Source organism: Drosophila yakuba, chromosome X (assembly GCF_016746365.2).
Source record: "Drosophila yakuba strain Tai18E2 chromosome X, Prin_Dyak_Tai18E2_2.1, whole genome shotgun sequence".
NCBI classification, from domain to species: domain Eukaryota; kingdom Metazoa; phylum Arthropoda; class Insecta; order Diptera; family Drosophilidae; genus Drosophila; species Drosophila yakuba.
In genome coordinates, this window is record NC_052526.2 from 16615900 (window position 1) to 16631924 (window position 16025).

At 43.5% G+C, this 16025-nt stretch overlaps 2 protein-coding genes across 3 annotated transcripts; both read right to left on the bottom strand.

Moving 5' to 3' along the window:
- Window positions 1-3287: 3287 nt before the first annotated feature.
- Window positions 3288-5803, bottom strand: LOC6525687 (sodium channel protein Nach). Its single transcript, XM_002101473.3, has 8 exons — window positions 5369-5803; window positions 4960-5259; window positions 4808-4889; window positions 4457-4739; window positions 4256-4394; window positions 3982-4192; window positions 3733-3921; window positions 3288-3671 (listed from the first exon to the last, which is right to left on the bottom strand). The coding sequence occupies exons 1-8, from the start codon at window positions 5743-5745 to the stop codon at window positions 3552-3554; spliced, it is 1701 nt and encodes a 566-aa protein (XP_002101509.2). The 5' UTR covers window positions 5746-5803; the 3' UTR covers window positions 3288-3551.
- A 2769-nt stretch (window positions 5804-8572) lies between these two features.
- LOC6525688 (ankyrin repeat and LEM domain-containing protein 2 homolog) lies at window positions 8573-15991 on the bottom strand. Of its 2 annotated transcripts, XM_015190924.3 has the most exons (10): window positions 15863-15991; window positions 15271-15525; window positions 12492-12671; window positions 11691-12409; window positions 11459-11611; window positions 10316-11314; window positions 9699-10247; window positions 9503-9636; window positions 9315-9446; window positions 8573-9192 (listed from the first exon to the last, which is right to left on the bottom strand). In XM_015190924.3, the coding sequence occupies exons 2-10, from the start codon at window positions 15500-15502 to the stop codon at window positions 8742-8744; spliced, it is 3549 nt and encodes a 1182-aa protein (XP_015046410.1). In that variant the 5' UTR covers window positions 15503-15525; window positions 15863-15991; the 3' UTR covers window positions 8573-8741. The 2 variants fall into 2 exon arrangements, with proteins under 2 accessions (XP_015046410.1, XP_015046409.1); XM_015190923.3 differs by lacking the exons at window positions 15271-15525; window positions 15863-15991 and adding an exon at window positions 12940-13000.
- Between the last annotated feature and the right edge of the window lie 34 nt (window positions 15992-16025).

Below are 16025 nucleotides of genomic sequence, written 5' to 3' on the forward strand. Positions count from 1 at the left end.
GCTGGCCAAGAACAAGAAGATGCAGGGGAAGAAGAAGGAGAAGAACATCAGCTTCTTCTTCTTCTTCCAACCAGTTTCGCAGACGTTGTAAGGCCCATCTTTTATCCTGACTTTTCGTTTTTTTTTTTTCTTTGCAGCCAGAGGTGTAAATCATTTTCTAATCGCAGCCAGCAGATCACATGCACACGCATCAACAAGCCAAGGAACACACACACACACACATGGAGATACTCTGGACTCACAGATACTCTGGACACACAGATACGCACTCACACAACGAATGCTGTTGGACACTCGGAGTGGACTTGACTTTTGTTTTTGGCACTGCGTTTACTTTATGTTTACGTTGTCGGGCTAAAACTTTCCAGCACTTTGATTTCAGGCAAAAAGACAATATTGTTGTCGTCGAGTGGGTGGAAAAGTGGGGAGGTAACGGGATATAAGGGGGAAGGAGGAAAGAGGAAAGAGGCGGCTGAACTGCAGCCAAAAGTCGAATGCAATCAAAGACCCAGCGGAAACAGAAGCACTTGCCAGGCTGTCGGCGTAACCAGAGATGCAAAAGTGGCTTAAACCAATCTGGAAATAAATCAATTACTAATGGAACTACTGAAATTAGGAGAACAATTTATATAAATGAAGAAATAAGAATGAAATTTAATTAAAACTTTTTTGAATGTAGAAAATACAGCCACACTTACTTTTTGAATCATTTAAGCTTACCTCTGCGTTTTCCTGTTTTTAATAAAATACGTCTTGGAAATCCATAAACTTTATGGGTGACATTTGTGTGCAATGCGCCCGCAGGACCAAGTTCAATAAATATATCAAATGATTCGTGCCTCTGGCATTTTCCAATCGAAGTGGCTCGTAAAAATCGGAGAAAATCTCATCTGATATGTCTTCGTCTGGCTGGGAAAACTTCGGCGTCTGGCGGAACTTTGCTCGTCCTTCTCGTGGCATTTTGTGTCTTAATTTCTGCATTATCCTGGCCATCTTAATTAAGCTGCCTGTCAGGAGGCGCCACGCCCACCGCCGTCTGCTCATTTGTTTGCCGCCATGTTTCGCGGGGTGTTTGGCATTTTCTTTTACTTCATATATTTTTTTTTTTTTGAAGCTGGTGCTGGTACACACTGTACAGAGCTTCCGGTTCCGGTGCCTGTGGCACATTGCGTATCCGCGGGCCACATTTCAACCATTGCCATTGTCCTCGTGAGATTATTTGAATTTATTACACTTCCCCTGCTAGCTTAGTTTTTTATTTAATTTTTGAGCATTTGCAGCGAGGCATACTAATGGCTGCTATTAACCCGCTGGTGTTATGGAATATTCTTCTAGGTATAAAAATCATAATGGTAATCAAAAATCAGACATATGCATAAACAACTTAACAAAAAACTCCTGTTTAATGTTTCCGAACTGCATTTATATGTTTACATTAGTTTCCAAAAGTAGTAATTTATATTACGTATACGACATGTGTATCTACAGCTTAATTTTTAGTGCCAGGGCTTAATAGGTTTTCAGGCAGAAACTGAAGTGAATCACCGTTGATAAAACTGCCCACACCTTCCTCTTAATTGTTTAATTACTCTTTTTTTTAACAACCTGGCAGTGGCCATCAACTGAATCAAAGCTATTTCATTAGTTTTAGCACTTTTATGGGCCATTTTAGAAATGCAAATCGAAAATCAAGTGCACAAGAGCTCTCAAACGGAATGCGGAAGGGAGTTTGTGAGTGTTTGTTTGTTCGCTTGTTTTCTCCCCTTTTTGCGCCATTTTCGGAAAGGGGGAAGTGGGAGGGGAAGCAAAAGATTTGAAAAGTTGTTTTTCTTTATTTTTTTTTTGGAGTGTGCAAACAGCGCTTTCAACTCCCTTATTTTAATTAAGTTTGCTAAATTTATTTATGCATGCTATTGCACTGACATGAACATTATAAAACAAAATATATTCAATAATTTAAAATAATCTTAAACTTAATTGTTTAAAAAAAAAACTTTCTGATAAAATGAGTGTATTTTTTCACAAACTTCGCATTAAAAAATTTGTATTTAAATGTAAAGTAAATCATCGACTAGGAAATATACCTAATGTTTTTTTCTGTGTACCCATGCATGTGAGATTAGTTATTTGTGGGCGTGTGTTTATTGTCAACAAGTCCGTTAACAGGCACTGTGTGTTTTTTTTTTTTAATTTTCTTTGGCTTAGTTGTGCCTACATTTTTTTTATTTTCTTTGATTGTTCACGATTTCTATTTATTTGCTCACCTTAAATTTTGTGCTGGTTTTTAATCCTTAGCGGCGGGGTCATAAAGCGATCGTTGCATCTTAATCCTGGCCATGGAAACGCCTCTTTTTTGCCAGTAAGGGAAAAAGTACAAACTATGCGGCGGTTTCATTCACAGAAATATGCAAATGGTGGGGGGAATCCCACAAATTGAATACGAGACTGGAAAAACACACATCAAACTCCCGGAAAAACGGAAAAGTAGACTTCGTTGCGTACTACGCGGCTTACAACTGCAATTACAACTACGACCACCACCGCGCTCCACCTGTTGGCCGTTTTGGGAGGCGGCATTGCCATCTTTCTCGCACACTCGCCTGCTCTATCTTTCTGCCGCACGTCAGTGCTGTAAGTGTAGCTATTTAATGCACATTGAACATGATTTTTTGCTATTTTAAGTACATGAATTCCATTAAGTGTTAATGTGAAAAGTTTAAATTAAAGAAAAATATTATACATTTATATTAAATTCTTTTTAAATTTTCTTAACGATAAGCCGACTTTTATTGACAGTTCTTTTTATATTTTACCGATTCTGTGCATATTCCACATTGTTTATCTAGACAATTTTACAAGTGAAATTGGTTAACTATCCCCGAAGCAGTTAGAACACAGTTATAGCCATTTTAAGCGCTAATAGTGGGCAGCACTGGGGGGAATTAACAATGAGCCAGCAACGATGTTAACTGAAAAATGCTTTTCGCCTTTGCTGAGCTGCGGCTGAATGCCGGGAATTTGGTAGTGGGTTTGAGTTTCGGGCTGGGAGCCACAGATGCAGTTGGATCTAAAGATGGGAGTTTTGCGGACGGGTCGGCGGTTAGCTTGCCACCGCCCACCCAGCACCTGCCCAGCCACGCCCACTGCCCACGCCACCGCTTTGTCAACCACCATGGTGCAGTGAACCCGCCGCGCCGCTAAGTATGCAACACAGAACTGAAGTTTAATTGGGAGCAAATCCCATCGAAACATTTCAGCGGCAGTCGAAAGTATTTTACTAGCGGATATTTCTTTATTGCTGGTGCATATCTTTATTGAAAAAAAAAAAGAGTTTACTACATGATAAGAGTATTTGCATTCGCAACAGCTGGTGCACATGAATATTCATTGATGGCTAGGTATTTGTTGGTCAATTATTTTGAGTACAGCTGTGCTTAAAATAATTGTATTACGTCATTCAATTATTAACATTATATATTGCAACTGAAGCGTTGATAACATTTTGCTACTTCGCAGTTGTATTTTCTTTTTTTTTTAATCAAGCTTTAGCTTCAGGGCATGTATTGAGAATGATCGTAAGTTGTCCAGGAATTTTTCGATTTATTTGTATATCCATAGTCTGGTAAAACTTTGGGTGTTTTATAATAGTTCTTTGTATTGATGGAGTAGTCCTGGGAAAAAGTTATTGTGAAAGTGCCATGAACAATGCTAGTTATTTTTCTAAGGACTAACCTTTTCGTGTTTTCTTTGATAGCCCGCCAAAGGATTTGGTCCCACGGACTCCTCCGCCGGTTTCACTTTTAGCACCGCCGAAGTGGGCGTGTCTCCAATCCTTGGATTGTGTGAACTTAAACTCAGTTTTAGATCTATTTTGGGTGGCGGCTCCTGGCGGATTTTCTCCTCGATCTCGTAAAGATCTTGCTGTAATGTAGTTGTATTTAAATGAGAAAGTTCTTTAAATAATCGATTAGGTTAACTTACCCGATTTTTATAGACCATGCAGCAGGCTCGCAGCGTAAAGTAATAAATAATCTCCACACCGGAAAGCAATGAAAAACCGAGAAAAAGACTGGCAATTCCGCCAAATGACACCAACAGATCCACCCAGCCGAAAAGGACTTCACGTTTATAGCGAATGATCGGCCAGGTGAGAAACTCCACCAGCACACCCAAGCTCTCTGGTCGATCGGACCTGGAATATGGTACATCATACATCTGGTTACTATCTCAGATATAATTATTTGCAAAAACTAACATTTTTATCAGCTTATCAATGTTGAAAACGGTTTTCGAGCAACTGAGCTCGCATTGCAGGCAATCCTTGATGTTGGTAATGTTGCTCTTGAACTCATCGAGGCAATCGAAGTCCTTGATCGAGCACATGGGCACATTAGCTACGAATGATAATAATTATGCAAGAGATGGGTAAATTTGTTAATTACACATAGAAACTCACGTATGGGCTTATAGAATGGCGGATTGCACTTGCACAACTTGATGGCCCTGTTCATGCGACACTGCTTCATGCAGGAGGAGAATGTGTAGGCATCTGGGAAATAGTTGAGCTTCACCTCGTCGCTGAAGATGCACTTCCTTTGGCCAATGGACAGCTGGCGAGCATCGTCCGTGGTGTAGGTGTTCTTCTTGGAGATCCTCACCTCCACCAGCTGCGGTTCCGACCAATCGATCTGAGCATTGAAATCCGAACCGAAGTACTCCTCGTTTGAAAAGATATAGATCTAAAGAATTGTAATTCATAATATTGAGAAGGTTTTTGGTTTAGGGAGTACTATACTTAACAACTTACCCTTGAAGTGCTGTTGGGTATGAAGAAGAGCGCCCACTTCTTGTCGGTTTCGTAGAGATCATGAGGTGCACCGGTCTTAACGCTAGGCAATAAAATATATTTGTACCCAATGAAACTCAGTTCAGATTAGATTCCGACCCCTTAAAACTTACTCCTCAGTGGGCGTGGACTTGAAACGACTGTTGAAGGCGTAGCAGAAGCCGTGCTCCGTGTAAATGGGCTCGAAGTGGTCGCAACAGGGTATGTCCTCGTCGCGATACTTGCAGGACACGAAGACGTTCTGGCAATCAATGTGGCCCTCAAAGGCCCACTCCCGGATGGTGTGGGCATCTAGCAGGTTCTGCGGAATCGACTGCGAGAGCACCTTGGCGTCCCGGATGCTGTCGAAGTTCAGGGAGGTCAGAAGCCGCAGAAACGGGGTATACATTTGGGCCTGCGCCTCGTCGTAGTTACTGCAATCACAAAATACTATCTACTTAATATTAACCAACTTTTTAACAATCATACATATACAAAAACAATACATATTCTTTTTTTTTTTTTTGCATTTCTTGTACTCACGCCAGTGTGTTGTAAACCTTCTCGTAGGTCTTGTCGTGGTCAAATGCCGTATCCGGACAGACGACGGTGGTGGGGAAGACCACGTTTTGGTTGTGGAAGTCGGTGTCCAGGCCGGTGATGGTCGGATTGGTCTGGAACTTCTCCCAGAGACTCATGATGATGACCAGTGCGGTGACCGCACCGATGGATGTGAAGCAGAACCACATGAACTTCTCGCCGATGGGCCGGCCGGATTCGGCAATGTATCGCACTCCATGAAGCGTCGAGTTCTGGAAGAACTCCTTCGTCTGGTAGATGAGGCTGCGCCGAAAGATGACCAAAGTCTGGAGGAAGCGCTGCGTCCTGGACTCCGGCGGTTGGCGTTTCTCTTGCGGCATTTCCGTTTCAGGAACATTGCTCGCCGACGCGGCTCGGAAGTGAACTCAAAACTGATGCCCTGGCATCGGATCCAAAGTCAACATTTGGACTGAAACCTGGGGCATTACTTCATGGCGCTACATTGAGTGCCAAATCGATGCGTGTATCATTAGTCCACCTGCGTGTGGTTTCATTTGCAGGTACTAAAAGCCTTTCATTGTTCACATAATGCCGTTTGCATGCGCCTGATTGTTTTTTTCGATTGTGTAAGTTACCATGGACTATCTAGATATTTATACTTGAAACAATAACTGGTGAATATTAATGAAAAGGTTTTTAATGTAACCATATAGAACTTTGGCAAATTAAGTTATAAATTCAAATTGATTGAATAGAGCCTTTCATTTGTAACTTAATTATTATTAAGCAATTTGTATACTTATAACTTTCTTAAAATAAAATTCTCTTGAAGTAAAATAATTACACAGAATTTATTTTATTTTGGAGTAACGTATCTGTAAATAGATTTTAGTAATGAGTCTACCTACTTTTCGTACCCAAATCGTTTAGATTAGGGTCAGTGATATGGCTAAAGTCCTGTGCAATTGTGGGTTAGTCCAGTCACCGAATGCAGCTGCCTTGGATGGATGGATGGATGGCTGGATGGATGGCTGGATTGATGGATTGTTGGCTGGATAAATGGCTGGCTAATTGGTCGAGGTTGTCTGAACAGCTTCCGGCGCCGCCTTGCAATTCGGTAAAAAAAAAAAAAAAAAAAAAAAATCTAGGGATTGGGCTGGCCACTCCACCGAAAGCCACTTCACTCCAAGGATCGTAGGAACTTCACAAGTTTTGTGTGAACTTCTGACACGGCCCAGACTCTCTTTGTTCGCTCTTTCGCCCTCTCTTTTCCCTTTTTTATTCCATTTATTTGTTTATTTTTTAGTTTTTGTTTTCAATCGCTAAGTGTTCTCAAGTTTCACAATGCGTCCAGAAATGGGTTTTGGATTTTTCGGGTCTCGTTTGGTTTTGGTTTTGGTTTTGGTTTTGGATTATGGCCCGGAGCTGGGGGGCAAACAAAAGAACTGCTGGAATGAGTTGACCCTGATGGCGGTGGTCAGATAATCGGAGCCACTGGCGCCAGTCGCTTGGGCTCCCTTCTACTCCGCTTTTCCCCTTCATTAACCGTGCCTCGTCTGTGTATTGCATATATTACATATATTGTTTTTGTTACTCGCCGATCTGCTTATAACTATATTAAGCGAATAAAATGGCAACTTCATTAAGTTAAGCTACATTTATTTACAAAAAGAAGTAGTATAACAAGTTATAGTAGGATTGATTATAGCATATATTATCCAGTCCCAAGGATCCAAGGAAGTTTCAACATTCTGCTGGATTAACCTATTGTCTTATATAAGAAATATACTTATTTATATTTCAAAGCCCATAAGAGAACTCAATACATAATGTGAATTCCATGCCCGACGCTCTTCTTACAAAATACTTTTTTGTATGCACTATATAATCTCTATCACTGACATTGCGACCCACTTATGACCAGAACTCCCCCCAGTTGCCCCCGATCCACCAGATCCTCCAGATCCTCACAGATCCTCACAGATCCCCCCGATCCACCAGATGCCGCCTTATAGCCTCTCAATTTGTTTCGCTTTTAGTATTCTCCCTCGGTTCGGCTTCTTATCAGCGATCATTTGTCAAAGCCCTGCCATTGAAAAGTGGCCCGACCACTGAGCGAAATGGCAATTGCAACAAATTTTTTCGCTGCTCCTTCAGACCCCCAACCATCTACTCATCTGCAGCCACATGCCGCTTGCCCCACCTCCCTGCCCCACCTCCCTCTGCTCCAGTTGACAAAAGAAGAGGAGCAGAAACCGAAAGACACCAACGAAGAAACACTTTGATGGTAAGGTGGCGAACCAAAGATACCCTACAGTTTCAGATATTCAGCTAAAATAATAATGCTCAATCCTTGTTCAGCTCTTAATTAATTTTGCAATTGATATGTTTTCAATAAAAAGTTGTAAACATTTTTAAATATAAAATAAGTTTCAAAATAACAGAAGTGTGAGTTCGGATCGTTGGGTTCAGAAAATACTACTTTTTAAAAGCTTACAGAGTAATGAGTACCTGAGCGTCGACTATCGCATACCTTCTAGTTTTGACCTAAGTACATTATATAAATGCAGAGAAGTTTAAATGGTCTATACGCAACAATCATCTTACACCTGTTGTCAGCGCTCCCCATCGAAAGTCGAGCATACCCATTGTAATGCAAGAAGCAGTCTCCGCTTCCAACGTCGGGAGTACTCTCATAAATAAGAAATTGAGAGTAAACGAGACCTGGTCGGGTTTGGAATCGGGATCAGGATCGTCGAGGGGATCCCCTGAGCTGGGCCAGAATCTATGGGTATACAGGCTTCGATAAACATTTTTTTTTGTTTTTTTTTTTTTTTTGCTTTCCTTTCCGTTGAATTTGTTTTATTTTTTTTGTTGTATTTTTCCGAACCGAGCGGTTTCAGTTTCTCGTTTTGCATTGCAGCGAGCACCAAGATCGATCGGTGGCGAAGAATGTTCCTTTGAGCCGCGATCTTGCCCAGCGTCCAGGTGTCCATTCCACTGTCCGTCCGTTTGTGTGATTAATGGTAATTGCTTTTATGGCTTTCTACGGCGCTGCTCGGCCACAATTTGTTGCGGTAATTTCGCTTTTAGTCGCAGTCGCATGTACTGATAGCCCCCTCTCCTCTTCGAAATGAACTTGAAAAGTATTTGGAAAAGCACTTGATGCGATTTGCTGCGAAATGAACAAATAATGAACTTGTTATCTGTAGCAAAGCATTTGGTAGCAAAAATTTCGTTTTTTATTTCACTTTGTTCATGAATTTTATTTTCATAATGTATAAAAAAAAAGTAATATACATGCGACTAACATTAAAAGGGGTAAAGGGTGACACAGTGTATTCTGGGGGTAAGTATGCAGGCGGCCTCTCATCTATCAGTCGCTGTTTCCGTTTCCGGTTTCCGGGACCATGCCGTTTCCGTTCCTGTTTCCCACCGGCGTGTCCGCCTCGTTATAGGCCCGTTGATCGCGATATTGGCTAAACAATCCGCGCACCTTGTTCAATGGTGTTAGGAATGACTGCGTCGCTGCCGACAAGGCGGCAGAGCTCAAAAGCGGCGCTGCCGGAGTGACAACGGATCCCACCGAATCACCATTCGTCTCGGTTGCAACTTGAATACTGGCGGCGGACGGAGTTCGCGCCAGACGCGGCGGAACTGGCGTCGTCGGTGGCCCGGAACCGCGTCTGCCGGCGACCACGGCATTCAGTTTGGGCGTGGCAAGCAGACGCTTGGGATGCAGCGATGGCTGGCTGTTGTGGCTAGCACTGGTTCCTGAATGCCAAGGCTCCGGCTTTTGAACCTTGACGTTCTTTGGGGATGGGAAGCTGTAATAGAAGTGCGCAAAAATCATTACAAAATCACTATCAACAAGGAAATACTTAAACCAAATGAAACATTAAATATTTAAATTGAAAATTGTATAACAGTAAAGGTGTTAAAAACGTACAGATTCATTTCAGCACTGGAAAAGCTCTCCATGGCAGTCTTCCAGGCGAAGACATGCGGCAGTGTTTCCTTCTCAATGTCCACATTGGAAAGGGCATTCAGCACATCCAAATCCCGCTTGGTTGGCTCGTTTCTAAAATGTTAAAAGTTTAGTATAAAACATAAATTTTAAACCATCATTTATCTCACCCAAAAATAAACAACTCATAGCGCGGTTCCAAATCAACGGACATGCGTGGCGACAAGCTCTGCGGCGGTGTTTGGAAGTTGTCCTCGTCCTCGCTGCTGCTTCCATACGGTGGCGTCACATCGGTGCAGTCGAACTTAAAGAGAAAACCACAAAAATGTTAAGTAAAGATCAACAGTACTACCCTTTAATACTCACAAAGTTTACTTCCTCGTCGCTGCCGTAGTCCTCGTCGTCGCTTTGTTGACTGCGCCAAGCAGTTTTCGAGATGGTCGCCACGACGGCCACCCGTGATGCTCCCAGACCTAGAGAAGCGTTCAGGGCGGACGATCCCGTTGTATCTTGATGTTGACCCTGCGATGGAACACCGGCGGATGCACGCAGCGACTTAGTGCGCTTGCGACGGCTGGTTTTGCGGCTGAGATTCGCGTCCCACAGACAGGCGCAACACTGCTCCGTCTCCCAGGCGGCGCAACATAGCTCCTCGGTCTTCAGAGTGTCTGGCAGATGCACGGCGGTGGTCGGTGCCTGTTCCAGCATCAGCAACAGACTGCCGCACACGCAGCCCAAATGCTGCTCCCGGCCGCGCTCGTCGGCCAGCAGTTGGCGCAAACTTCGGAGCATCTGCAGCAGCTGCAGGCGCATGGCTACGCTGACCTCCTGCGAGTGGGTCACATAGCTGGCCACCAGGTGAGCGATACGCGAATGCACCTTGCTAAAGTCCACGCTAATGAAGCGGGCATCATCCTAAATAGGTAAAAAGTGGGATATTAAATTCTGAGTAAATTCTGAGGTATTCTTATTATTATGTTCACCTTAAAGCTGACAATCAGCGATTTCAGTCTTTTGAGCTCGCAGAGCAGCGTGTCGTTGATGGAAACCATGTTGTCGATTTTGTTGATCAACGTTTTGGTGATACGCTTGGCGAACACTTGCAACGACTTCTCTACGCATGTGTACGGAGTCATAACTCCGGCGGATGGCGAGGTTGCTGACGCAGCCGCATTTCTATCCTTTCGGAGTTGCTGCTGTTGATCGCCAGCCATCAAATCGAAATACTGATGCAGATGGGCAAAGTTCCAGACCGTTTCTAATTTATCCGCCTGCTGTTCGGTCTTCTCCAGGAAATACGCTTCCAGGCGGGCCAGCCCATCGGCCGCACCAATGTCCACAAAAGAATCGAGAAAGTCCCAGTACTCGCGCCATTCCAACTGCTCCTGCCGTGCCAGTTGGCGACCAACCACCTCCAGACCCTTCTCGATATCAGAGTTCTTGATGTGGCGCTCACGGAAGCTGTCATTTAGCGACGCATTCATGCTGCGGCTTAGACTCATGTCCAGGAACTGGGAGTCATCAGCTATCGATGGCGAATCAAAGCTATTGTTGTTGCGATAGGCCATGAATAAATCCGGTTTCATTTGGCGAATGGGTGTGGCCGGGAACTCCAACGGATACACTGGCTTCACATTATTATTGTTGTTCTCGCACTCATTGCTGCCGTTGGGCACGGTCGTCGTGCGTTTTGGTGAACTGGTCGTCGGCGCCAATGGACTAAAGAGCACCCTACGTCTGGAGTGGACTGGACTCGAGTTTCCAGCACTACGGTCAAAGATCGACTTGCTCGGCGTTACTTTCACCGGCGAGCTAAATGGTGAGCTAGCCAGCGGCGACATCACATTGTTGCTGACCCGTGGCGGTGTCTTCCACCGGCGATAGAAGTTCATGGCCTTTTCGCGGGGCATGGGTCCTGCCAGCGCACTGATTGTCAGGTCCACACTGAGACCCTCGCAATCGTCCGTCTTGTGTTGCAGGTTCTGTAAAGTAAAGGGACAAATACATCAATTCGATGTTAATTGTTGCATCTTATATAAGGTCCTCTATAAATACCTAATAAAATTTTAAATTACTAAATACTGGAAAAAGTTTGGTAAGCTGAAAAATGTAAAACAGATACCCACCGGCGGTTCTTTGGGCGAAAACGGTTGACCCACTTTTGGCGGCAGTGTGTTTGATTGGGATCGTAGTACGGGCACAAAATACGGATCGCACAAGAGCAGCTCAAGCTTCCTGATGGTCACATGTGTAGCCTGTGCATTACGCAGACAGATGATCTAAAAGGGAGAGAACAGGTTACATTATGGTGAAAAGCGATTCCTTTTGCCCTTTCGAGCCTTCTAACACGCAACTCACTTCACTGGGCACCTTGCCCTCATGATTCCGTAGCGACTTGCACTCCGGATAGGAAATAAGAACCTCGACCATGGCCACATGACCGTTCTTCGCGGCAAAGTGGAGAGGTGTTTCGCCACGCCCCTTGTCCGGCATGTTTAGGTAGTAGTCCAGCAGACTGGTGTTGAGGGCGGCACACATCTTGCCACTGCCCTTCTTGCCAGCATAAAGCTGAGTGAACTCCCGATCCGAAACGGTCTTTAGCAGCAACTGAGCGATCCTGGCCTTGTTGACCTGGGCGCAGATGTGCATGGCATTGTAGCGACAGCCCTCCTTCAAACTGGTGGGCGTATCACCGCTGCTGATCAAAAATCGCGGATTCTCCCATATAATCCTCTTGACCCGATCGATGTGTCCACCTTCGATTTGCTTGCGAAATTCTACCAGTTCCTGTTTGGTGGGCGCCCGGAACGGAGGGCCTTCTCCGGACACATCCGGCTGCTGCGGCTGCGGCTGCTGTTGCTGCTGCAACTGCTGCTGTCGGCCATTGGCAATGATGTTGCTGGTACTGCTCGGCGAAGAAGTCGGTGAACTGCTGAGCAGTAGATTGGACATTGAGGGATTGCTTCCCAGGGGAATGATGAAACCACTTCCGCTGCCCGTCGGCGACGAGGAGTACGAATTGTCCGTCGAGCTCGGTGAGCTCTTGTAACCGCCCCCGCTTATTATCGGAATGGGCTCTAAAACAAAAATAAATAATATAAGTGCATAAGTTAAAGCACTGGCTGAGCAATTCTATAGCTAGATGTACTATGTACTCACTGCTTTCGGGCTTGGCCTTGCAAAATCTCTTGAGCGCCTCGATGCTCTCGAACCCAAACTGCACGTAACTCTCCGCCTGCTCCAGATTGGGAAACTCGCGGAGGCGCGCCTCCTTGTAGTGTCGCAGGACGTCCAGCGCCTTGGATTTCTCCGTGAAGATCAGCCACAGTGGCGAGTCCGCTGCTCCGTCGTAGCGTTGGCAATGTTGATGTGTGGGCATCGAGAGGGATAAACCATTAATAAATGAGCTGGCTGTTTTGGTCACGCCATCGGTTTGGCGAATGGCGTATAGCGAACGAGTGTCGTATGCCGGACGAGTGGAGGATTGTCTCGAGCAAAACAAAATCAAAACAAACTATGCTGAGGGGGCGTTGGGTGGGCTGTGGGCTGTGGGCCGTGGGGCACATGCGTGTGACGCAGCTGTTGGCACAACGCCGGTAAAACTTACCTAGACCCTGCCTTATCAGAAGTATCATCAGTTTTGTCACTGATTTCAAAGATATGTATGATTGGAATGGAATTAGTTACCTGTTCTTTATGTATTTCATTTAAGGTAACCTATTGATATTAAATAGACCCCACAAAGATGAATGACACTTATGATCACTTGTGGCTAACTAGCCCATTTAAATATCACTTGTTGAATTTATAAAAAAACAAAAGCAGATATATTTAGATCGCAGCTGTGGCGTACAAACATTTCGTATATTTCTCTGAACATTACCTCTCGAAATTAGCGAGTGTGCCATAATTAAATTTACTTTCAACCCTTCGCACTGTGCTAGCAAAACAAAAACAGAAATAAAACTACAGGCAAAAACACCGCAGCCTTGGTGGTAAAGTTCTAATCAAAGATCTGATAAAAGCTCAACATATAGCATGTAGAACTAACAACAAGTGTGGCCCAATGGGAGGCACGTATGAAAGTTCAATTAAAAGGCATAAATCATTTGCTATTGGATTAATTTGACACTAATTAGGCGTGTCAATGTTTTTTTTTTATATGTTATGGGTTGAATAAAGAGGGAAGTTATTTGCAATTATGGAAATTAAGTACTTTGGTACATTTAAGTACTTTTTGGTGCGTTTTTGCTACTTTTATTAAATATTTTCTTTTAAAATTAAAAAATATTTAAGATATTACTACACCCAATCGTAGAGTATATCACAAGTCGATGTAATTTGCTTTTACGACATTTGGCTCTCTCTTGTTTTTTGCGCGTTTGTTTTCATTTTTTTTTTTTTTTTTGGGCAACGACTGTTGACTTGGCCCAAAAGACAGGGACAGGGACAGGGCCAAGTGAAAGGGACAGGGACAGGCACAACCCACAATAACACAAGCCGGCAAAACCGGGGATGTATGTGTAATGATTGGATCTGGGGACTCTTGAAAGAACACGCACACACTTTTTCGGGATACTTGTTGTTCTGCAGCTCGCAGTATAAATAAATTTAAAAAGGAAACAAATTGGAGAAATTCTGTGTGATATACAGTTGCGAGCTCATTTTTAGTTTTTTTTTTATCAAATATTATTTCGGGATCTCTCTTAAAATCGCATTTCGACATGTAAATAAATAAAATTAGCTGGGAGTTATAAAAAAGGAATGATATAGAAAAATAAAATACTCATGTAATACTAGAAATAGAAAAGGCTGCTACAAAGTTGAATACTTGCCCCGAATTTTAGCAATATTCATTACGATAATTGTTCATTGAACTCATAATTATTCTTGGTAAAAATATAAAAAAAAACCTATTATTTTGACCGCAGCTGTGACTGCTGGAGCATAAATATGCCAGAATATGGGTGCTGACAGGTCAAGGTCCTAGTAATGCATTCAGTTTTGGGTATTGCCTGGAATGGGAACTGGATGATGCCGATGTGGATGTAGAAGTGGAATGAACCCGCCCCAATTGGTTATTGTTTTCGAATCGCATTTAATTGGATTAATGAGCGAACGAGTGAGAGCAGGCGAGTTGCATTTAATTAGTCAGGTAATCGCAATCGTTCACCATTTGTTTACCGATGAATCGAAAGACCGCTCCCAGACAAGGAAATCGACTGTGCGAGCGGGACAGCTGCGCAAGCCACGATTCTGTTTTATTTTTCTCCGATTCTAAAAAGTTTTGAACACACACATCGAAACCTCTTCATGGACAGTTAGTCATGGAGGAAAAAACAGCCAATACAAAACTTATAAAAATGCAACCGTTGAATTACCCTGGATATTTTCCCAGTTACATTTTATTTTATATAGTAATATTAAAACACTTAACCTGTGGAATACATACTATTATGTGTTTATTAAACTGATAACTTTAAGAACAGGTAACGAGTTATTCATAATACTGTGCACAATTCGATTGAGGATATTCTGGTTGAGTGGGAATGAAATTTCAACCCCTTTGGAAACAGACTTCGTTGCAAAAATCTGTCAAACAATTCTGGTTTAGTTTCAAAACAAACACAAAGCAAATCCGATCATGAACATTCCTGTTGCTTGGTTTGTGAAACTTCAACCCCCGAAATGCAATATGACTTGTAACCTCTTGCAAAAAAAAAAAAGAATAATTAATAAACAGAACACTAAAACTATTTCTTAATGCAAACGAATCAGTTCTCTAGTGACCACTGTTCAAAAGCAAATGTAGGCAAACCGTTCGAGCCTCCGCGCATGACCTCCGATTACAGGGTATCACAATAGCAACAAGCGGCAAATAACTGGAACGCAAAACACACACACATACCGACACTCGCTCCATCTCACTCCTACTTACGTGGATAGTCGGGATCATCGTACTTGATGGCAGCATTGCCATCTTCTGAGTTACCCAATTGCAAGGATAAAGCCGAGCCGGATGGCGATCCGGATGCTCCTGACGCCGATCCAGACGCCGGATTGGATGGCTTTATGTTCACTGCGGCTATGGAGCCGATGCACTGGGACGCCGATCCCTCAAAACAGCCCGCTTTGGAGGTCGGGATATAGACCCCGAAATAGGTCGACATCTCTGCGTAAAATGGCGGATGGACTGCAAGGTAAACGGTAAAAATGGGTTAACACCAACACCAAATACCAGGCAACTTCTTCACAACTCCGCGCAAATGTTTTTGTTCGGCTGTTGGCCAGCAAAGGCAACAGTAAAAATAGGGTAATATCATCACAAAATACCAGGTAACTCTATTGCTCCGTTTTGTTGTTGTTTTCGGCTGCACTCCTACACTCACTCACACTCACACAAACACAACGCAAAAAAAAAAAACGAAAAAAACGGCACACGCACAACAACAAGCACCGACACGAACCAGAGAAACTTGGAATACCTAACAAATCGGCTGAATCACAAACATTTATGCCGTTATTCTTACCTTTTAGCACATGGGGCACAATACATGAAATAACATCCAACAATTTTAGGCGTCTTTCAAACAAAATGTGCACAAACCGAATGAAATTAGAGGCGGCCTGCCACTGAACTTAGGTGTGGAGTAATATCGATAGCAAATATCGCCTTCCTGCCTGACTATCGCT

Coding starts and splice junctions, on each gene's coding strand:
- LOC6525687 (XM_002101473.3), bottom strand. CDS start 5,745: ATGCCGCAAGAGAAACGCCAACCGCCGGAGTCCAGGACGCAGCGCTTC. Junction 4,395..4,456: donor GCCATTCTATAAGCCCATAC/GTGAGTTTCTAT, acceptor TATCATTCGTAG/CTAATGTGCCCATGTGCTCG. Junction 3,672..3,732: donor ATCAAAGAAAACACGAAAAG/GTTAGTCCTTAG, acceptor ACTTTTTCCCAG/GACTACTCCATCAATACAAA.
- LOC6525688 (XM_015190924.3), bottom strand. CDS start 15,502: ATGTCGACCTATTTCGGGGTCTATATCCCGACCTCCAAAGCGGGCTGT. Junction 11,612..11,690: donor AGGGCAAGGTGCCCAGTGAA/GTGAGTTGCGTG, acceptor TCTCCCTTTTAG/ATCATCTGTCTGCGTAATGC. Junction 9,637..9,698: donor GCGACGAGGAAGTAAACTTT/GTGAGTATTAAA, acceptor TTTCTCTTTAAG/TTCGACTGCACCGATGTGAC.